Genomic DNA, 25,384 nt, shown 5'->3' on the forward strand with positions numbered 1-25,384 from the left:
ACGACAGCAAATCACACAACAAGACAGCAAATCATACAACACAACAGCAAATCACACAACAAGACAGCAAATCATACAACACAACAGCAAATCACACAACAGCAAATCACACAACAAGACAGCAAATCACACAACACAACAGCAAATCACACAACACAACAGCAAATCACACGACAAGACAGCAAATCACACAACACAACAGCAAATCACACAACACAACAGCAAATCACACAACAAGACAGCAAATCACACAACAAGACAGCAAATCACACAACACAACAGCAAATCACACGACACGACAGCAAATCACACGACAGCAAATCACACAACACAACAGCAAATCACACAACAACAAATCATCCAACAAGACAGCAAACCACACAACAGCAAATCACACAACAAGACAGCAAATCACACGACACGACAACAAATCACACAACAGCAAATCACACAACAAGACAGCAAATCACACAACACAACAGCAAATCACACAACAAGACAGCAAATCACACAACAAGACAGCAAATCACACAACACAACAGCAAATCACACAACAAGACAGCAAATCACACAACACAACAGCAAATCACACAACATAACAGCAAATCACACAACACAACAGCAAATCACACAACAAGACAGCAAATCACACAACAAGACAGCAAATCACACAACACAACAGTAAATCACACAACAAGACAGCAAATCACACAACAGCAAATCACACAACAAGACAGCAAATCACACAACACAACAGCAAATCACACAACACAACAGCAAATCACACGACAAGACAGCAAATCACACAACACGACAGCAAATCACACAACACAACAGCAAATCACACAACAAGACAGCAAATCACACAACAAGACAGCAAATCACACAACACAACAGCAAATCACACGACACGACAGCAAATCACACGACAGCAAATCACACAACACAACAGCAAATCACACAACAACAAATCATACAACAAGACAGCAAACCACACAACAGCAAATCACACAACAAGACAGCAAATCACACGACACGACAACAAATCACACAACAGCAAATCACACAACAAGACAGCAAATCACACAACAGCAAATCACACAACAAGACAGCAAATCACACGACACGACAGCAAATCACACAACAAGATAGCAAATCACACAAGACAGCAAATCACACAACACAACAGCAAATCACACAACACGACAGCAAATCACACGACAGCAAATCACACACACGACAGCAAATCACACAACACAACAGCAAATCACACAACAGCAAATCATACAACAAGACAGCAAACCACACAACAGCAAATCACACAACAAGACAGCAAATCACACGACACGACAGCAAATCACACAACAGCAAATCACACAACAAGACAGCAAATCACACAACACAACAGCAAATCACACAACAAGACAGCAAATCACACAACAAGACAGCAAATCACACAACACAACAGCAAATCACACAACAAGACAGCAAATCACACAACACAACAGCAAATCACACAACATAACAGCAAATCACACAACACAACAGCAAATCACACAACAAGACAGCAAATCACACAACAAGACAGCAAATCACACAACACAACAGCAAATCACACAACAAGACAGCAAATCACACAACAGCAAATCACACAACAAGACAGCAAATCACACAACACAACAGCAAATCACACAACACAACAGCAAATCACACGACAAGACAGCAAATCACACAACACGACAGCAAATCACACAACACAACAGCAAATCACACAACAAGACAGCAAATCACACAACAAGACAGCAAATCACACAACACAACAGCAAATCACACGACACGACAGCAAATCACACGACAGCAAATCACACAACACAACAGCAAATCACACAACAACAAATCATACAACAAGACAGCAAACCACACAACAGCAAATCACACAACAAGACAGCAAATCACACGACACGACAACAAATCACACAACAGCAAATCACACAACAAGACAGCAAATCACACAACACAACAGCAAATCACACAACAAGACAGCAAATCACACAACACGACAGCAAATCACACAACACAACAGCAAATCACACACGACAGCAAATCACACAACACAACAGCAAATCACACAACAAGACAGCAAATCACACACACAACAGCAAATCACACAAGACAGCAAATCACACACAACAGCAAATCACACAACAAGACAGCAAATCATACAACACAACAGCAAATCACACAACAGCAAATCACACAACAAGACAGCAAATCACACACACAACAGCAAATCACACAACACGACAGCAAATCACACAACACAACAGCAAATCACACAACAAGACAGCAAATCACACAACAAGACAGCAAATCACACAACACAACAGCAAATCACACGACACAACAGCAAATCACACAACAGCAAATCACACAACACAAACAGCAAATCACACAACAACAAATCATACAACAAGACAGCAAACCACACAACAGCAAATCACACAACAAGACAGCAAATCACACGACACGACAACAAATCACACAACAGCAAATCACACAACAAGACAGCAAATCACACAACACAACAGCAAATCACACAACAAGACAGCAAATCACACAACACGACAGCAAATCACACAACACAACAGCAAATCACACAACAAGACAGCAAATCACACAACACAACAGCAAATCACACAACACAACAGCAAATCACACAACACAACAGCAAATCACACAACAAGACAGCAAATCACACAACAAGACAGCAAATCACACAACACAACAGTAAATCACACAACAAGACAGCAAATCACACAACAGCAAATCACACAACAGCAAATCACACAACACAACAGCAAATCACACAACAGCAAATCACACAACAGGACAGCAAATGACAACACAACAGCAAATCACACAACACAACAGCAAATCACACAACACAACAGCAAATCACACAACACGACAGCAAATCACACAACAAGACAGCAAACCACACAACTCAACAGCAAATCACACAACACAACAGCAAATCACACAACAAGACAGCAAATCACACGACACGACAGCAAATCACACAACAAGACAGCAAATCATACAACACAACAGCAAATCACACAACAAGACAGCAAATCATACAACACAACAGCAAATCACACAACAGCAAATCACACAACAAGACAGCAAATCACACAACACAACAGCAAATCACACAACACAACAGCAAATCACACGACAAGACAGCAAATCACACAACACGACAGCAAATCACACAACACAACAGCAAATCACACAACAAGACAGCAAATCACACAACAAGACAGCAAATCACACAACACAACAGCAAATCACACGACACGACAGCAAATCACACGACAGCAAATCACACAACACAACAGCAAATCACACAACAACAAATCATCCAACAAGACAGCAAACCACACAACAGCAAATCACACAACAAGACAGCAAATCACACGACACGACAACAAATCACACAACAGCAAATCACACAACAAGACAGCAAATCACACAACACAACAGCAAATCACACAACAAGACAGCAAATCACACAACAAGACAGAAAATCACACAACACAACAGCAAATCACACAACAAGACAGCAAATCACACAACACAACAGCAAATCACACAACGTAACAGCAAATAACACAACACAACAGCAAATCACACAACAAGACAGCAAATCACACAACAAGACAGCAAATCACACAACACAACAGTAAATCACACAACAAGACAGCAAATCACACAACAGCAAATCACACAACAAGACAGCAAATCACACAAAACAACAGCAAATCACACAACACAACAGCAAATCACACGACAAGACAGCAAATCACACAACACGACAGCAAATCACACAACACAACAGCAAATCACACAACAAGACAGCAAATCACACAACAAGACAGCAAATCACACAACACAACAGCAAATCACACGACACGACAGCAAATCAAACGACAGCAAATCACACAACACAACAGCAAATCACACAACAACAAATCATACAACAAGACAGCAAACCACACAACAGCAAATCACACAACAAGACAGCAAATCACACGACACGACAACAAATCACACAACAGCAAATCACACAACAAGACAGCAAATCACACAACACAACAGCAAATCACACAACAAGACAGCAAATCACACGACACGACAGCAAATCACACAACAAGATAGCAAATCACACAAGACAGCAAATCACACAACACAACAGCAAATCACACAACAAGACAGCAAATCACACGACACAACAGCAAATCACACAAGACAGCAAATCATACAACACAACAGCAAATCACACAACAAGACAGCAAATCACACAACACAACAGCAAATCACACAACACGACAGCAAATCACACAACACAACAGCAAATCACACAACAAGACAGCAAATCACACAACAAGACAGCAAATCACACAACACAACAGCAAATCACACGACACGACAGCAAATCACACGACAGCAAATCACACAACATAACAGCAAATCACACAACACAACAGCAAATCACACAACAAGAAAGCAAATCACACAACAAGACAGCAAATCACACAACACAACAGTAAATCACACAACAAGACAGCAAATCACACAACAGCAAATCACACAACAGCAAATCACACAACACAACAGCAAATCACACAACAGCAAATCACACAACAGGACAGCAAATGACAACACAACAGCAAATCACACAACACAACAGCAAATCACACAACACAACAGCAAATCACACAACACGACAGCAAATCACACAACAAGACAGCAAATCACACAACACAACAGCAAATCACACAACACAACAGCAAATCACACAAGACAGCAAACCACACAACTCAACAGCAAATCACACAACACAACAGCAAATCACACAACAAGACAGCAAATCACACGACACAACAGCAAATCACACAACAAGACAGCAAATCACACAAGACAGCAAATCACACAACACAACAGCAAATCACACAACAAGACAGCAAATCACACGACACGACAGCAAATCACACAACAAGACAGCAAATCATACAACACAACAGCAAATCACACAAGACAGCAAATCATACAACACAACAGCAAATCACACAACAGCAAATCACACAACAAGACAGCAAATCACACAACACGACAGCAAATCACACAACACAACAGCAAATCACACAACAAGACAGCAAATCACACAACAAGACAGCAAATCACACAACACAACAGCAAATCACACGACACGACAGCAAATCACACGACAGCAAATCACACAACAACAAATCATACAACAAGACAGCAAACCACACAACAGCAAATCACACAAGACAGCAAATCACACGACACGACAACAAATCACACAACAGCAAATCACACAACAAGACAGCAAATCACACAACACAACAGCAAATCACACAACAAGACAGCAAATCACACAAGACAGCAAATCACACAACACAACAGCAAATCACACAACAAGACAGCAAATCACACAACACAACAGCAAATCACTCAACATAACAGCAAATCACACAACACAACAGCAAATCACACAACAAGACAGCAAATCACACAACAAGACAGCAAATCACACAACACAACAGCAAATCACACAACACAACAGCAAATCACACAACAGCAAATCACACGACAGCAAATCACACAACAAGACAGCAAATCACACAACAAGACATCACACAACAGCAAATCACACAACACAACAGCAAATCACACGACAGCAAATCACACAACACGACAGCAAATCACACGACAGCAAATCACACAAGAAGACATTACACAACAGCAAATCACACAACACGACAGCAAATCACACAACAGCCATTTTTGCTGTTGTGTGATTTGCTGTCGTGTTGTGGGATTTGCTGTCGTGGTTTGCACTTCAGGGCCACCGTAGTTGGAGGTCAGGACCGAAACGCAGAAGAGGAGGTATCTGCGAGAGATTCAATGATTTAATGACTAAAATAATTTACAGATAAAGCAGACAATACAGCCATCAAAAGTCAGAATAAACTGCTTCTGTCTAACTGACTCACCTACGAGGATCATTTGTTTCAGAAGGTCTCCTTATAGAAACCTACAACACATTTAAACGCAAAAGAAACATTCTGTACACAAATACTCTCAGATGGCCAACCACAAAGGTGTTGGAACAGCTATTTATGTGAAAAACCATGCTTGAGTCTAAGTAAAGTCCTTCATACAGCTAAAACTGTCTTCTTATTCTTATCAAACCTGAAAAGTCTTTTAGATGCACCGGAGATAATGGATCTTCTGCCAGCTTAGCTTGTGGAGATTTAAATTATCCATTGTCTAGAGCAGGAGAGTCAATCTCAACTTCACTAAGGGCCACACTGGAAATGGAAATGCTTATTGACATGCTTTTATTTAAGAGAAAAAGTTAAATATCTTTGAATGTATTACTGCATGTCTCATATAGTCTTCTCACTTACAGTTTGGTCGTCATAAAACCCTAAAAAAGTCAGCAATAAACTTTCTAGCCATTATAGAATTTAGCAAATCACGTAAAACAAAGATTATATTTCTCAAAGCAGCTATCACACAGCCAACTCCCAGCAACCTGTTTCACAGCCTGAATATGAAAACTCTCTGCTTCTTCTGGGGGAATTTCCAAGGCTCATATTTGACAAATCCACTCTGAGTGTCGCGGAATCGCAGTTTGGAAAAAGTCTTTGGCGCCCAATTAGGCGGCCAAACTTTATTGTAAACCTAAATTGATATGAGGGCCTTGAGTTTGACACGTGATCTAGAGCAAGCAAGCTGATACCAGAACTATTTCAGTCTAAAGATTACATATGTATGTATGTATGTATGTATGTATGTATGTATGTATGTAGGTATGTATGTTTGTCATAGTGGGACAGGTTCCAGAAAGTGTGCTGCACACAGTGAACAACTAAAAACACAGTGAACAGAGAATTAACAAAAAGAGGCCTGAAGGAGACACAGAGCCGCTGCAGTCTGTAGCTCTTTGTCTGTAGTTTCTAAGAGAAATGCCGAACACCGAGCATCTCTTTTATGACGCGATGCTGGCTCAGGCTGTTTGGACAAAAGGCTTCAGCTGCTCAGGTGCTATAAAGAGCAGCAGCTGCTCCACAGGTAACAACACATCCACCGCTGACAGACTGAACATCAGCAGCATCCGGCTGAACGAGCAGAGAGGCAACATGACTTCCAGCAGCATGAACATGATGGGCAGGGTGAGAAAAACAAACTATTCTCTTAAAATTTACTGTTTCTCTCTCAGAATTCACTCTTTATACTTTTATAACTCTTATAAATGGCTTATAGGTTTAACCTTGATGGATTTATTAGTGGGTTACATTTTCTACGTTTCTCAGTTTTTTATACATAGCTTTTAGGTTTAAGAAAAGAGAAACAGAGCAGTTATTGCTTATAACTGTTTTTGTTCTCAGAATTTATAAAAAACAAGTCACACGGTCAGGGTCTCATTGAATAATACGTAATCCATTTGTGATTAGAAAAGCAATTCCTTTTATCGTTGTTCCTTTTGGATTGAAGAATGAGAAGGCCATGTATAGATCCTTATATCCTTATATCGTTTGATACCAAAAATGGAAGTCACATTGGTTTTTAGATTTTTAACAAAATCCCGATGTCTGTTGGTTTTTTGCTTTCAATACAGTAATTTTTTTTGCAAATTATTTTTTTCATTTTGAAGAAAGACATGAGGATATCATCAAGACAGGCAACCTGGAAGTAATCATAAAAGTGTTGAAATAAAAGCAAAGTGGAGCATGTCAGAAGACAAAAAATGGGTCATACTTCAGTGCCCTGATCGGCAGACCTGCTGACTCCTGACGTTCTCTCTAACTGTGTGTTCAGGTCATCTTCTACGAGGACAGGAACTTCCAGGGTCGTTCTTACGAGTGCAGCAGCGACTTCGCCGACATGTCCTCCTACCTGAGCAGGTGTCACTCCTGCAGGGTGGAGAGAGGCTGCTTCATGGTCTACGACCGCACCAACTTCATGGGCAACCAGTACTTCCTGAGGAGGGGCGAGTACGCCGACTACCAGAGCATGATGGGAATGAGCGACTGCATCAGGTCCTGCCGCATGATCCCCATGGTAACCACACAAACCATCACCGCACAGACAACGCTTGTATCATACCAAACCTGTTCAGTATCTATGTTGACGTTTCACTAAATGCTGATATAAAGAGGTTTAAACCTGGACCCAAGCCAACCAGCTCCGAGATGAATAGTGACCATAAATCATTTGATTCAGCTTAAAAGAACATTTTAAAAGCTGAAAATAGGCAAAGGTACAAGACTGTGAATAGAAACGATCAGAGACTGCCTCCCCTGAAAAACTTCCCCATAAGGGCTTTGTTCCAGCATCATTGTGACCTATGTTTGGGTTTGTGGTGGCGGCGCCCTCTAGTGGCTGTAGTAGTTCTGACGGGAGCAAAGCAGGAAGTAAGGTGAGGCAGTATAAGAGCACAAACACAGGACTTTCCCCCAGGAGACTTTTTCTAAACTTAACTAAGTAGTTTTGGTGCCTAAACCTAACCAAACTGGGACCGTTTTCCAACGTTAATGATGTGTGTTATACCGTGACCGTTACTTTCTCTGGTTTAGATATGAGGACGTATTTCCTGCCACCACTACGGGGCAATAACTTAAGAAATGCTCCTGTGGGTTGTATTAGAGGGGGGGAACAAACCACCCATATCCTTGGAGGGTTTGGAGGGGGGTTGGATCAATATTGATGTTTAATCACTTCCTAAAGTAATATTAGGAAATACCGGCTGACGACTGATGATTGTTTGTGGATGTTTTTCAGTACCGCGGCTCCTACAGAATGAGGATCTATGAGAGGGAGAACTTCGGAGGCCAGATGCATGAGCTGATGGACGACTGCGACAACGTCATGGACCGTTACCGCATGTCCAACTGCATGTCCTGCCACGTGATGGACGGCCACTGGCTGATGTACGAGCAGCCAATGTACAGAGGCAGGATGATGTACATGAGGCCCGGAGAGTACAGGAACTTCAGCAACATGGGCATGAGCGGCATGAAGTGGATGAGCATGAGGCGCATCAGGGACGACTACTACTAAACTCTAACACCATATCAATAAAGCTATCTTTGACCTAACAACCCTACTGTCTCGTCTGTTAATCTGAAGGTGATTTTATTTCCTCAGCAAAGAGAAAACTTAAAGTCACAGCCTGCAAATTACTGTGTCATTATTTGGTATCACAAAAACACACGGACACACACACACACACACACACACACACACACACACACAAACACAAGCACAGCCACATATAGGCTACAATTACCACAGTTTTCACCACTCATCCTGTCTCTTTCTATTGGAGAGAGAGACATAAAGAGAAAGAGAGAGAGAGAGAGAGAGAGAGAGAGAGACCCTCAAAGCAATTCTCTTGAGGGGTAATCGTAAACCCAAAAACAAAACCCACAAAGAAAAATGGTTTGACAAGGAGTGTGAACTAATGAGGAAAAACCTCAACATTTCCAACCAAAAACATGCCAACCACACAACCCAGACATTAGAGAAAACTACTACAGCAAACTTAAAGAATATAAACATATGATTCAGAAGAAAGAAAAACACACTATAATGAAACCATAGAAGAAATAGAAACCTCAATAAGCCAGAATCAGTTTTGGGAAAAATGGAATAACCTAAACCCAAAACAGAACCAAGACACACCTCTGACAGACGGAGAAACATGGAGGAACTACTCTGAACACCTTTACAACCCAATCCCACCAGATAACCTTACAACTGGCCAACAAGGCATTACACAACAGTTACACTCCCTTAGCCTGGAAATCCAGACCCAAATCCGAAAGATTAAGGGTCTGGCATTGAGTAATGAAAATGGCCCAACTCGAGGGGCGGCACCAAGCATGCATTTGAAAATCTCACTTCACGCAATTGGATAACACTACGACCAATCACAACAATACACGGGGTGACGTATCCAGAGCTCCATACGCTTAGCTACCAGCGGAGCTAACTGGTAGATTAAATTGTCGTCATCTGTTTAGCTCACCTCTGGCCTGCCTATATCAGATACAGCCATGTGATTGGTGCAGCTCGGCTACAAGGGCATAGTTAATGAGCATCATTACTCAATGCCAGAGGGACTCGCTGAGCAAATTACAATTGTGCTCTTGCGAGAACTCTGGATTTCCAGGGTAACATTCCCTTGAAAAAATCATAAAAGACAGTCAAAACCCACTGGACTATGAAATCACCCAAGAGGAGTTAACACACACACACTCCAAAAACTAAAACCAAAATAAGCATGTGGACCTGACAGCATCAGGACTGAAATGCTGAAACACAGCCCCGAGCTGGAGAAGCCCTTTTAAAGCTGTTCAGTGTCGTTCTTCAAGCTGGCTGCTTCCCTGAGGTCTGGAACAGGGGGCTTATATCCCCCATCTTTAAGAGTGGAGACAAGTTCAACCCCAGTAACTACCGAGGCATCTGTGTGAACAGTAACCTGGGGAAGGTGTTCTGCTGTATTCTAAACGCCCATCTACAGGCCTTCCTTACCGAACACAACGTCCTGAGTAAAGGTCAGATTGGCTTCTTACCAAAACACCGTACCACTGACCACATCTACACCCTACACACCCTAATCAACAAACATCTTATTCAAGCAAACTAAAGTAAAATCTTCGCTTGTTTTGTTGATTTTAGGAAAGCATTTGACTCAATTTGGCATGATGGATTATTTTATAAAACTTTACAAAGCGGTGTAGGGGGTAAAATAGATGATATAATCAAATCCATGTATATGGACAACAAATGTGCTGAGAAAATTGATAACAGCAGAACAGAATACTTCACTCAGGGGCGTGGGGTGAGACAGGGCTGTAGCTTGAGTCCTACCCTGTTCAATATCTATATTAATGAGTTAGTGGTGTTACTGGAACAATCTACAGCTCCTGGACTCCCCCTCAACAACACGGAAGTTAAATTCCTGCTCTTTGCAGATGACCTGGTGCTGCTCTCACCCTCTGAACAAGGCTTACAGAGCACTTCTGTCAGAACTGGGCCCTGACAGTTAATCTGGCAAAAACCAAGATTGTTATCTTCCAAAAGAAAGCCAGATCCCAGGCAACCAGACACCTTTTCACTCTAGGAAACACGGTCCTAGAGCATTCACAATGTTAGGACCTAGGCCTGAAACTCAGAGCCTCAGGAAGCTTTGAGCTTGCAGTGAATGTGCTAAAAGAGAAAGCTCACAGAGCTCTCTATGCCATCAAAAGGAATTTTAATAAAATACAAATTCCAATCAAGATCTGGTGCAAAATCATTGACAGTATCATAATGCCGATTGCACTGTATGGATGTGAGATATGGGATCCACTCAGTAAGCTTGACTACACTAGATGGGATAAACACCCCGTAGAATCCCTGCATGCAGAACTTATTAGAAATATTCTCAGGGTCCAGAGGAAAACACCCACAAATGCATGCAGGGAAGAAAAAAAGATCATTAAAATTCTGGATACATCTGAAATCCAGTGCAGAAAATACCATGAAGTTTCAAGCAATCAAAAGCCAAGAGGTCAGCCCTGAAACCAGTCCCCTCTGCCAGCTGGTTCTGGAGTTAACTAACACACTATGTTGTGAATACACTATGATGTGATTTAGGAGAGCAGTGCTGGTCTGAGGTTGATGGGTATCAATTTTCAATGTGTGATTTAGAGAATGAAATGAACTGTTTTGCCAATCGTGTGTTGTAGGTGTGTTGGTGCGTTAAGAGTTTAGAAAGCTGTTAAAAGTATTGAAAAAATTGTCATAGTGATCGGAAAAAACTGTATCTTTGTTATGGTTTATTTCTTCTTTTTTGTTTCTTTTTTCAATGTTTTTTTTTAACATTTTTAGGAGCAGTGCCCCCTTGGTGACCTCACGAATGACAAAGTACCACAGGTAAAGTTTAGTCCACTTATTGATCCAGGTAAACATGAAGATGAATTATAATATCATACAGAAAGTTCTTTCTTTCACTTTATTTAGAGTTCAATCATCATCATCATCATCAAGAATATTCAACACTGAGTAAAACAAGCTCATGTTAGTGTTTATGTTAACATTATATGTTTTTAATACTAATGTTAGTTTTTCTAACATTAGTATTAAAAACATGCTCTTTTAAAATGCTAATATAAATGAAAATACATTTCTGAAAACAAAATCATCCAGAAAGCTCATGAAAGTTAAAAGTTTAGCTGACAGAAACCTAAAATAATGTGCCAGCAAAGTTAATTACACAAGTTATTTGATTATATCTTTAAGTTGTAAAATATTCAGACTGAAGTCGTAATATCTTCAGAATAAAGTAGTAATATCTTCAGAATAAAGTAGTAAAATCTTCCAGAAAAAGTTGAAGTATTTCCAGAATAAAGTCCTAAAGCTGTTAGAGCTAGTTAGTTAGTTAGCTAGTTAAAAGTTTTTTTTTGAAGTTTTCTTTGAAGTTTGTGACCTTTTTTTCGACGTTTTTGACCACAAACTGCAGCCTCTGGTCCGGATCAATCGGTTCATTTTTAATCTGTCTCCAGTATCTCTATCAAAGCATCAAAGTGAGCCGCTGACATCCTGGACGTGCTTCCTGTACGCCTTCTGGATCACTGTGGCCGCCACGACTTCCTGTTTCCTCTGCAGGGTGCTGCTGATTGGTTCACATGACACCTGCAGGGAACAATATTCAGACTTACATTCAGAGTTATATCAGCTTAGATCAGACTGTTGTGTGAACGTTTAGAAGAGACACAAGGAATCAGCAGATTTCTATCCTGGATCAGTGTGTGATCAGCATCTGAAAACTCTAAAAACATCCACAGATTCTGTTTCTGTCTAACCCTAACCCTAGTCAGAAAATCAACCTGAAACCATCAAAGTGAGTCGGCCGTTACACCTTTGACTTCAGGACAGTTTGTTAAACCACATTTTCAAAATGCTTTAAAAACAATACTTAGAAGAGAATGGACCAAATCACCAGACTGATCTCAGTAAGTGGCGTATGTATCACACGCTAATTCGTATAGCTTTTTGCCGTGTTATCAAGACGCATAATCTCTTTTTCACGTTTATCAACGCCGTTTAGCCTCCATTGACTTACATTACCTTGCGATTGCATGTCAATTTTTCTCCTTAGAAAAGAACTTCTGTTCATTTTTTTCCAGCAAAATTTCGCATATTTTTTAAACTAATGTATTTCAATGGGAAGCATGTTTCGTGATCACAGCATGATATTCAATAAGAAGATGACGTAGCATTAAGAGCGACTACGATAACGAGTAGTATGAAAGCCCAAAAATCCACATAGGGAGGTTGGTTGGGGGGGTGATGGGTCAAACAACACAGGACTTTCACCCAGGAGACCGGGGATCATGTCCCGCATCTCACGTTTCCTAAACCCAACCGTCCCTTTCTTCTTTTACTAAACCCAACCGTCCGCTGTATACAGCGTAGACATACACGCGGATAGTGTTGCTGTTCCTGTTGCTAGATTTGGTTTATCAGAGACGCAGCAAAGCTACACAGAACAGAGAATAACACAGCAGAGACCACAGATACAACAAGTATATTACGGGGAGAAAAAGTCGGAACATTTCAACAGGGATAGGTGGGATCTCTGTGTTTAAAGTTACAGTCACAGCTGAAAATGGGAACAGAAAGAAGCTAGTTAATTAATAAATCAACTTAATTAATAACTCAAGTGACACAACGTCACGCTGATTCCTTCTGTAGAACAAGCTCAGATGAACTTTATTGTTCCAAAGGAAATTTGTCTTGGGCATACAAACACATGCATTAGATATCAACAGACTGTAAGTACATAACAATATTTAACAAGACAACAATGTGCTTTAGAAAAAGAAGAGTGTAAAACCTTAGACGGGTTGAATCTTTCCTCCATTTTGGCTTTGAAAGTGTTCATCTTTTCTGAGTCACCGACCGCCTACACACAGATGGAATATAACAATAAGAATCAAAAAATATACATTTTTTATGTAGTATTTATTTATTCTCGGGGATGATTATTGACTATGTATTGCTGTATGTTGTGTCTGAATGTGCCTGACCACAATTTAAGTTATTTTGATTTTATTATTGATTATTAATAAGAATAATGTTATAATATCAGGTGATGTTACCTGTAAGGCGAGAGCCAGCAGAACGTCCACGCAGCGGATTCTGTCTCCAGGAAGAAGAGGCAGATCCATGTGGATCAGTCTGACGGAGTTTGGTTTAGGAATCCTCAGAGGATCCTGCAGAGCGTCGCAGAAATCTGACAGCTGACTGTAGAACACAACAGTTCATCAGAGCATGGTATGTGGTGGAGAGAGCTAGAGATCACTTTATGTGGTGGAGCGAGTTAGAGATCACGGTATGTGGTGGAGCGAGTTAGAGATCACTGTATGTGGTGGAGAGAGCTAGAGATCACGGTATGTGGTGGAGAGAGTTAGAGATCACGGTATGTGGTGGAGAGAGCTAGAGATCACGGTATGTGGTGGAGAGAGCTAGAGATCACTTTATGTGGTGGAGCGAGTTAGAGATCACGGTATGTGGTGGAGAGAGCTAGAGATCACTTTATGTGGTGGAGCGAGTTAGAGATCACGGTATGTGGTGGAGCGAGTTAGAGATCACTGTATGTGGTGGAGAGAGCTAGAGATCACGGTATGTGGTGGAGCGAGTTAGAGATCACTGTATGTGGTGGAGAGAGCTAGAGATCACGGTATGTGGTGGAGCGAGTTAGAGATCACGGTATGTGGTGGAGCGAGCTAGAGATCACGGTATGTGGTGGATAGAGCTAGAGATCACGGTATGTGGTGGAGCGAGTTAGAGATCACGGTATGTGGTGGAGAGAGCTAGAGAGAGACTGAAGAAAGGGAGCAGCATCAGAACAAAGCAGAGAATCAGAGAAATAAAACATTGTTTTCTCCGTTTCATCTCTACTAGAAATGCAGATGTGGTATCTTACTATCACAATCCTCATTCATATTTAGATGCTACTAATGATATCTAGATACAAAAAGCCTGAAAAGTCTTAAGTTAGAAAGGAAGTACAGAGAGTGGTTTCTATGGAGATGATTCACCGTCTCGTCTCATTGGTGGAAACTGGCAGCTTTCAGAAGGCTGCAGACCGGAGACTCTCAGGGAGACTAAAGTTTTCCTCATCTAGAACCCGGCTTTAGAGTCACTTTCCAGCAAAATACAATACATCAAAACATGCTGACTCATGCATTACAGGACCCTCAGAAATCTGAATTATTAACTAAAGTTACAATTATTAACATTTCGGTCCTGAGTCACAACTTTCCACCTGTCGCTGACCAAAGTGCCCGAAGAAGAAACAGCAAAAAAAATATGACAGAAAACGTTTTTTTGTTTGGATTTGAAGATATCTTTAAGAACCAGAGCATGTTTCCAGTAATGTGGACTCATCAGTCTGAATAGTATTGTGTAGGGAGCTCAGTCTCACCTGTACTGTATGACCTGCGAGGCTTCGGGGTCAAACTCCCTCCAGGTTTTCTGAAACATCTGCAGGTCGTCCTCACTCAGCTGCTCGCCGTCATCTGAGCTGAGCGTCGCCATGACAACGGCGATGTACAGGTGGACCAGCAGCAGGAAGCACAGGACCAGGTGGCTGACGAAGAAGGCGATGGCGAGCACCGGGTTGATGCAGTTACCTCTCGCCGGGAACCCCGGGTGCTCCATGTTGGGGTCGCAGTCCAGCGGCCAGTTCAGGAAGGGACGCAGCAGACCGCCCCAGGATGCTGACGTGCTGATCGTAAACACGCAGAGCACGCTGCTCCCAAATGTCTCGAAGTTAAAGATGTCATCTATCATGGCCTCCTGCTTCACAAAGGCAAAATTTAACATGCCAAACACGGAGGAAGAGAAGGTGACGATGACAAGGACGACGCCGATGTTGAACAGGGCAGGAAGTGACATCATGAGGGACAGAAGCAGCTTCCTGGTTCCCCGGGCGTAGCAAACAAGAGAGAGGACACGGAGGACACGAAACATTCGGAGCACAATGAACAGGGAGCCCGAGACAAAGTATTTCTCCACGATGTGGCCTAAAAAAATACCTGAAGAAAGAGACAGAGAGAATTATTAGATATTCAAATGTTCCTGCCGATACTGTTCTTCATGTTTTTTCTACTTTTTAGTTGCTTTGTTCAGCGTTCTTTTTTTTTAAGATTTCTTTTGGGGCTTTTTTACCTTTATTAGATAGACAGGAAAGGTGGGAGAGAGATAGGGGATGACACGCAGCAAAGAGCCGCAGGTCGGACTCTAACCCGGGCCACTGCAAAGGACTCAGCCTACATGGGGCGCACGCTCTACTGGGTGAGCTAGAGGTCGCCCCTTGTTCAGTGCTCTTGATTGATTGATTGTCTAGCCTGGGAAAACCCTGACGAACTTCCGGCAAATCTGAGATTTTATCTGCAAGTCCGTCTGGTCAAGAGCCCATTCAAGCCCATTTCCAATTTTTCCAAGTCGAGGCACCAATCACAACCATTGAGGCAGGTTTTACACCAATCACAACCGTTACACAATGACGATAGCGCAGCGACGGCGAGCAGCTTTTTGTTTACATTCAACATGGCGGCCACCGAAGCGCAGCAAGCCGTTGATGCCCCTGTCACTGTCACCCGGCACCCAGATCGTTGGTCTGATTGGTTGAAGGACTATCCAATGGCGCAGAGAGGCATTTGAGCGGCGTCTGTTGGTGACGCCCCTTTGGAAATGAGCTGTGAATGAACCTTCCTCAGACCCACTCTCAGTTACAACTGAGAAGGGTCTGGGGTCAACCAGGCTAGCTTTTGTCACTTCAGTTGGTTAACTCAAGTCAACAACGCCGGACAAAGTGACAAAAACATAAAAAAATGTAGAAGAAAACAACAAAAACATAAAAAAACGTCAACAACATTAAAAAAAAGCAACATAAAAAAAATAGTGACAGACAATGATACATTTTAACTGGAGAATGACTTGAACCCAGTCCTATCAGCGACGTACCCACGATGGACAAGATGAGCACCAGGAAGTCCAGGATGTTCCAGCCGTCGGTGAAGTAGTGGCGTCTGAGCGCCACGATCTTCAGAATAAACTCCACCAAGAAGAGGATGATGAAGAGGAAGTAGAACCACCACAGGATGATCTCCATCTGCAGGCTCTGGTTATCCGTCTCCATCATCAGAACCACCATGTTCAGGCAGATCACCGTCGCCATGGTGACGCTGAACCACTGCGAAGTCACCAGGTCAAAGAACCGAGCCTGGAACCGGTTCTGAAACAGGGAAAACAGACGATGTCAGAGCGGCATCAAACAGAAACCAGAGAGAGTTTATTCTGCAAGACCCAAAAATAAAATGAGAAGAGTCTGTCATGGCGGAGATCCAATAGAGTTTAAACTCAGATTAATATTTAATAAAAACTAGACATGCAGAATCAGCACGAGCGTCACACGGGGATGACTAGGTTAAACATTTTTGTTTGTTGTTTGAGTGATCTGATATCGATGAATAAAACCCAGAAATGGACTTTCAATATTTGTCTTTTCACCATGAATGGAGAAGTAAAACATCCTTTTTGGGGCTCAGTTCTTAAACCTGGTGCATTAAAAACTTCTAAGGGTTTCTTCTTGTTCTGACAATTAACAGCGTTAGTTCTCTGAGAATCTCTTTTATATCCAGATGAACTGGGATTGGGACTGAAGTTCTCCTGATCTGACTGATATCCAATCAGAAATGCAATTGAATCAGAACCTTATGAATCATATTCAATGCAGGAGATCATTTGTGAATTGGGATATCCTCTGCTGCTGCTGCGTAAATACGGACCCCGGCCTGACCTTTATTTCCTGTAAACACAGGAACCAACCGGAGGTCGGGGAACAGGTTTCTGAGGAACCAACCTGAGGTCGGGGAACAGGTTTCTGAGGAACCAACCTGAGGTTGGGGAACAGGTTTCTGAGGAACCAACCTGAGGTCGGGGAACAGGTTTCTGAGGTTTCATCACAAGTCTCTTCATGTCTTTCTGCTGCTCCGCTGTCATGAAGATGGGTGTCCCTGCAGAGTAAAGACAGAAATAAAGACGAGTAAACACCAGAGTAAAGACCAAAATAAAGACTAGTAAACACCAGAGTAAAGACATAAATAAAGACTAGTTAACATCAGAGTAAAGACAGATATAATGACTAGTTAACACCAGAGTAAAGACCAAAATAAAGACTAGTAAACACCAGAGTAAAGACCAAAATAAAGACTAATAAACACCAGAGTAAAGACAGATATAAAGACAGATATAAAGACTAGTAAACCCCAGAGTAAAGACATAAATAAAGACTAGTTAACACCAGAGTAAAGACAGAAATAAAGACTAGTTAACACTAGAGTAAAGACAGATATAAAGACAGATATAAAGACTAGTAAACCCCAGAGTAAAGACATAAATAAAGACTAGTTAACACCAGAGTAAAGACATAAATAAAGACTAGTTAACACCAGAGTAAAGACAGATATAAAGACTAGTTAACACCAGAGCAAAGACAGATATAAAGACTAGTAACCCCCAGAGTAAAGACAGATATAAAGACTAGTTAACACCAGAGTTAAAGACAGAAATAAAGACTAGTTAACACCAGAGTTAAAGACAGATATAAAGACTAGTTAACACCAGAGTAAAGACCAAAATAAAGACTAATAAACACCAGAGTAAAGACAGATATAAAGACAGATATAAAGACTAGTAAACCCCAGAGTAAAGACATAAATAAAGACTAGTTAACACCAGAGTAAAGACAGAAATAAAGACTAGTTAACACTAGAGTAAAGACAGATATAAAGACAGATATAAAGACTAGTAAACCCCAGAGTAAAGACATAAATAAAGACTAGTTAACACCAGAGTAAAGACAGATATAAAGACTAGTTAACACCAGAGTAAAGACATAAATAAAGACTAGTTAACACCAGAGTAAAGACAGATATAAAGACTAGTAACCCCCAGAGTAAAGACAGATATAAAGACTAGTAACCCCGAGAGTAAAGACAGATATAAAGACTAGTTAACACCAGAGTTAAAGACAGAAATAAAGACTAGTTAACACCAGAGCAAAGACAGAAATAAAGACTAGTTAACACCAGAGCAAAGACAGATGTAAAGACTAACTAACACCAGAGTTAAAGACAGATATAAAGACTAGTTAACACCAGAGTTAAAGACAGATATAAAGACTAGTTAACACAAGAGTTAAAGACAGATATAAAGACTAGTTAACACCAGAGTTAAAGACAGATATAAAGACTAGTTAAAACCAGAGTAAAGACAGATATAAAGACTAGTTAACACCAGAGTAAAGACAGATATAAAGACTAGTTAACACCAGAGTAAAGACAGATATAAAGACTAGTTAACACCAGAGTAAAGACAGATATAAAGACTAATAAACACCAGAGTAAAGACAGATATAAAGACTAGTAAACCCCAGAGTAAAGACATAAATAAAGACTAATTAACACCAGAGTAAAGACAGATATAAAGACTAGTTAACACAAGAGTTAAAGACAGATATAAAGACTAGTTAACACCAGAGTTAAAGACAGATATAAAGACTAGTTAAAACCAGAGTAAAGACAGATATAAAGACTAGTTAACACCAGAGTAAAGACAGATATAAAGACTAGTTAACACCAGAGTAAAGACAGATATAAAGACTAATAAACACCAGAGTAAAGACAGATATAAAGACAGATATAAAGACTAGTAAACCCCAGAGTAAAGACATAAATAAAGACTAATTAACACCAGAGTAAAGACAGATATAAAGACTAGTTAACACAAGAGTAAAGACAGATATAAAGACTAGTTAACACCAGAGTAAAGACAGATATAAAGACTAATAAACACCAGAGTAAAGACAGATATAAAGACAGATATAAAGACTAGTAAACCCCAGAGTAAAGACATAAATAAAGACTAATTAACACCAGAGTAAAGACAGATATAAAGACTAGTTAACACAAGAGTTAAAGACAGATATAAAGACTAGTTAACACCAGAGTTAAAGACAGATATAAAGACTAGTTAACACCAGAGTAAAGACAGATAAAGACTAGTTAACACCAGAGTAAAGACAGATATAAAGACTAATAAACACCAGAGTAAAGACAGATATAAAGACAGATATAAAGACAGATATAAAGACTAGTAAACCCCAGAGTAAAGACATGAATAAAGACTAATTAACACCAGAGTAAAGACAGATATAAAGACTAGTTAACACAAGAGTTAAAGACAGATATAAAGACTAGTTAACACCAGAGTTAAAGACAGATATAAAGACTAGTTAAAACCAGAGTAAAGACAGATATAAAGACTAGTTAACACCAGAGTAAAGACAGATATAAAGACTAGTTAACACCAGAGTTAAAGACAGATATGACTAGTTAACACCAGAGTAAAGACCAAAATATAGACTAGTTAACACCAGAGTCAAGACAGATATAAAGACTAGTTAACACCAGAGTTAAAGACAGATATACACCAGAGTCAAGACAGATATAAAGACAGAAATGAAGACAAGTAAACACCAGCTAACAGAGACAACAAATTGGAGGCGTAGGATCTGACGCTCCCAGTGGACACACACCATCAGCCAGTCTTTCTGTCTGTCTGCCTGTCTCTCTGTCTGCATCTCTGTCTGTTTGTCTGTCTGTCTGTCTGTCTGCCTGTTTGTCTCTCTGCCTGAGTGTGTCTGTCTGCCTGTTTGTCTGTCTGTCTGCCTGTTTATCTGTCTGTCTATCTGCCTGTCTGTCTGTCTGCCTGTCTGTCTGCCTGTTTGTCTGTCTGTCTGTCTGTCAGCGTGTATAAAGACGTATCTTGTCTCTCTGCAGCCTGTCGATGATGACTCTGATGAAGAGGTTGAAGGTGAAGAAGCAGCCGAAGATGAAGAAACAGATGAAGTACAGATGCATGTACAGGCTGGACTCATAGACGGGCTGAGAGTCCACCTACAAAAAAACAACAGTAGAGCTAACAGTGAAGCTAAAGTAAAGCTAACAGAGAAGCTAAACGTAAAGCTAACAGTAGAGCTAAAAGTAAAGCTAACAGTGAAGCTAAAAGTAAAGCTAACAGTGAAGCTAAAAGTAAAGCTAACAGTGAAGCTAAAAGTAATGCTAAAGTAAAGCTAACAGTAGAGCTAACAGTGAAGCTAAAGTAAAGCTAACAGTGAAGCTAACCATGAAGCTAACAGTAGGTGTACTGACCATCATGGTGTCCACGGCTGAGTTTATGATGTCCGGACTGTATGCCGAAGCCGCCTGGCAGAGAAGCATCAAACACAGAAGTTCTTTTCAACTCATCATTGGGCTAAACCACAGACTGTTTAACCTAAACTTAACTCTTTAAAACTAACCTAAACTTAACTCAGCACAACAACTATAATCAATGCAAAAGGAGTCACAAAATAACACACAAAATAAATAAAATAAAATAGCAATAAATGCAAGAAAATACAGTACAATATGTTATTAAAATGCTAAAAACCTCTAAGAACAACCAAAGGCCATTGAGAACAAATATATCTTGAGATGTGTTTTAAAACTATCAATGGAGGGGGAATATCTGAGACAAAGTGGGAGATTATTCCAAAGCTTTAGAGCTACCACAGAAAAGGCATGATCTCCCTTACCCACTAACCTTGATCAAGGAACAGTTAAAAACAATTTATTCGAGGATCTAAGAGGCCTGCAATTGGAGTAGGGGCTTAGGAGTTCTGAAGTACACTGGGGGGCCTGACCATGAATGGCTTTAAAAACAAATAAAAGAATCTTAAAATCAATTCTGTATTTAATAGGTAACCAATGCAGAAATGCTAGAATCGGTGTGAATCGGTGTGATGTGATGAACATATTAAAAACAGTACAATTATAAGTAAGCCTTATAACTATTTAAAAAGTTAAGTGTGTTGGTTTTTTCATTGGTCAATTTAACAGCAATGTAGCACTATAGCAATCTGGCACGAACAAGGTTAACGTTCGCTAGAAGCGTCATGGTATCTGGATTTTGCTTTACTATGGCTAAACAAGTTGCACTCACTCATTGTAGCTAAGGCTCAGCACACAGAAAGTGGACACAGTACTGGGAGTGAATGTCTAGGGCTGGGTCTGTGTGAACTCTCACTGTGTGCAGGTGAAGGCTGGGTTTCTCCCCGCAGGTCAGAAGCAGAAGCTCTGGCAGCTTTCTGTTGGTTTAGACCAGTCCAGAAGAAGACGCACAAACGGAGGCAAATTCATGTTTTCCTAGGAGGGCAAAGCCATGTCCCTCCCTACCCTGCCTCTGATTGGCTTACTCTGGTATTCTCACCCCAACTTTAACCAATCTCCTTCCTCATGTCTAAACCTAACCAATCCAACAAACGAAGGCAGCGGGTACCAGCCAATCAGAGGTGTATAAGGGCGGGACATTCCTTCGCCATCCTTGAAACGCAAATTCGCCAATATCAGAGCACTTTATGGTCCTCTTCTGCTCAAATGTGTCCAACGTTCAACATAAAGAAACACATTTCTACAGGTACAAGAAAACAATACATCCATCCATCCATCTTCTTCTGCTTATCCGGTAACGGGTCGCGGGGGTAGCAGCTCCAGCAGGGGACCCCAAACTTCCCTTTCCCGAGCCACATTAACCAGCTCCGACTGGGGGATCCCGAGGCGTTCCCAGGCCAGGTTGGAGATATAATCCCTCCACCTAGTCCTGGGTCTTCCCCGAGGCCTCCTCCCAGCTGGACGTGCCTGGAAAACCTCCCTAGGGAGGCGCCCAGGGGGCATCCTTACCAGATGCCCGAACCACCTCAACTGGCTCCTTTCGACGCGAAGGAGCAGCGGCTCTACTCCGAGCTCCTCACGGATGACTGAGCTTCTCACCCTATCTCTAAGGGAGACGCCAGCCACCCTCCTGAGGAAACCCATTTCGGCCCTGGATCTCGTTCTTTCGGTCATGACCCAGCCTTCATGACCATAGGTGAGGGTAGGAACGAAAACTGACCGGTAGATTGAGAGCTTTGCCTTCTGGCTCAGCTCTCTTTTCGTCACAACAGTGCGATAAATTGAGTGTAATACCGCACCCGCTGCGCCGATTCTCCGACCAATCTCCCGCTCCATTGTTCCCTCACTCGCGAACAAGACTCCAAGGTACTTGAACTCCTTCACTTGGGGTAAAGACTCATTCCCTACCTGGAGAAGGCACTCCATCGGTTTCCTGCTGAGAACCATGGCCTCAGATTTAGAGGTGCTGATCCTCATCCCAGCCGCTTCACACTCGGCTGCGAACCGATCCAGTGAGTGCTGAAGGTCACAGGCCGACGATGCCATCAGGACCACATCATCTGCAAAAAGCAGCGATGAGATCCCCAGCTCACCAAACTGCAACCCCTCTCCACCCCGACTACGCCTCGATATCCTGTCCATAAATACTACAAACAGGATTGGTGACAAAGCGCAGCCCTGGCGGAGGCCAACTCTCACCTGAAACGAGTCCGACTTACTGCCGAGAACCCGGACACAGCTCTCGCTTTGGTCGTACAGAGATTGGATGGCCCTGAGAAGGGACCCCCTCACCCCATACTCCCGCAGCACCTCCCACAGTGTCTCCCGGGGGACCCGGTCATACGCCTTCTCCAGATCCACAAAGCACATGTAGACCGGTTGGGCATACTCCCAGGCTCCCTCCAGGATCCTTGCGAGAGTAAAGATCTGGTCCGTTGATCCACGACCAGGACGGAATCCGCATTGTTCCTCTTCAACCTGAGGTTCGACTATCGACCGAACCCTCCTTTCCAGCACCTTGGAGTAGACTTTACCGGGGAGGCTGAGAAGTGTGATACCCCTGTAATTGGCACACACCCTCTGGTCCCCCTTTTTTACAAAACAATACATGAGATAAAATAATGTTTTGGTTAAGGTCAAAACTATGACCTAGTATGATGAAAATAGTAGATAGTTTGTTGATATGTTGGCTTATTTAGCCTAGTCAAAAATATGAGATAGTTAATCATAATTGGAAGTTGAATGAGCAGTATCTTGAACAACGAAAATGATAATCCATCTATAATGAATTCCCTTTTTCTCCTTTAAGCCCTGCGAAAAATGTTTCATCAGGCAACTCAAGACTGCTGCTCTAGTATAATTTCCTGGATTCAAGAACTATGTGGATGATTCGGGACAACTGCCTAGATTCAGGCCCACCTCGACTTAATCCAGGCCCACCCATCTGTCACGTTCTGCATCCGCCACTGCAGTGAGTTGCAATAATCAAGCCTGGAGATTAATGCAATGGTGACAGTCTTCATATCATCAGAAGACAGGATGGTCTTCAGTTTGGCAATATTCCGGTGTTGAAAAAAGCAACTTTTCACCACTGAATTGATCTGTTTCTCAAAACAAAGTGATGAATCAAAGATGACACCAGTATTTCTGGCATGGACGTGCAGGTTAAGAGACAGCGGACCCAGGTGGCTAGCTATGCTTGCTGTGGTGTTTTGGGGACCAAGAAGAATCACCTCTGTTTTAGAGTCATTCAGTTGTAAGCAGTTTTTGGCCATCCAGCATTTCACATCCTGGAGGCAGTTAAGAATGGATGTAACCGAGTTTGAATCCCCCGGATTTAACGGCAAATAGATTTGTGTATCATCGGCCTAACAGTGGAAGGAAACATTCCACAAATGCTGCACTGAAACATTGCACAAATGCTGCAGTGAGGTCTAATAGAATTAGGATGGCACATTTACCACAGTCTAACGCCAGTAGCAGGTCATTAGAGACTTTAAGAAGGGCCGATTCTGTACTGTGACGAGCCCTGAACCCAGATTGAAATGTTTCCATGATGTTGTTATTATCTAAATGAGCAAGTAGCTGAACATATACAATTTTCTCCAATACTTTAGACAGGAAGGGATGCTTGGAAATGGGACGGGAATAATTTAAATCTGATTTGTCGAGTGTACCTCGACAAATCAGATTTAAATTATTCCCGTCCCAAGACTGCTGTTCATAATAAGGGAAATTGTGGGACCTACAGTGTCCAATACATCCTTTAAAAGGTGTGAAGGAACAATATCCAAAGGGTAGGTGGAGGACCTTGTATGAGCAATAGTGTCATAGACGAGAGACAGCGATACAGGCTGAAAACCATTAAGGATGGCAGGGGGGGCAAGCATCAAACCAGGATCATAAATGGGCGGTGAGATATTTGAACGAATAATATTTTTGTATAATATATTCTA

At 41.6% G+C, this 25,384-nt stretch overlaps 1 protein-coding gene and 1 pseudogene across 1 annotated transcript; one reads left to right on the forward strand and one right to left on the reverse strand.

Moving 5' to 3' along the window:
* Positions 1–6,980: 6,980 nt before the first annotated feature.
* Positions 6,981–9,196, forward strand: LOC116061871 (gamma-crystallin M2-like). The gene is made up of 3 exons (XM_031316240.2): positions 6,981–7,268; positions 7,915–8,157; positions 8,878–9,196. The coding sequence occupies exons 1-3, from the start codon at positions 7,062–7,064 to the stop codon at positions 9,154–9,156; spliced, it is 729 nt and encodes a 242-aa protein (XP_031172100.2). The 5' UTR covers positions 6,981–7,061; the 3' UTR covers positions 9,157–9,196.
* A 3,354-nt stretch (positions 9,197–12,550) lies between these two features.
* LOC116061870 overlaps positions 12,551–25,384 on the reverse strand; it is a 43,577-nt pseudogene continuing 30,743 nt past the window's right edge.

This window comes from Sander lucioperca, chromosome 7 (assembly GCF_008315115.2).
Source record: "Sander lucioperca isolate FBNREF2018 chromosome 7, SLUC_FBN_1.2, whole genome shotgun sequence".
Lineage (NCBI taxonomy): Eukaryota > Metazoa > Chordata > Actinopteri > Perciformes > Percidae > Sander > Sander lucioperca.

Bases quoted from the DNA above. Each gene is read 5' to 3' on its own strand.
- LOC116061871 (XM_031316240.2), top strand. From the start codon at position 7,062: ATGCCGAACACCGAGCATCTCTTTTATGACGCGATGCTGGCTCAGGCT. The intron at 7,269-7,914 runs GTGAGAAAAACA...CTGTGTGTTCAG, and splicing joins GCATGAACATGATGGGCAGG to GTCATCTTCTACGAGGACAG. The intron at 8,158-8,877 runs GTAACCACACAA...GATGTTTTTCAG, and splicing joins CCTGCCGCATGATCCCCATG to TACCGCGGCTCCTACAGAAT.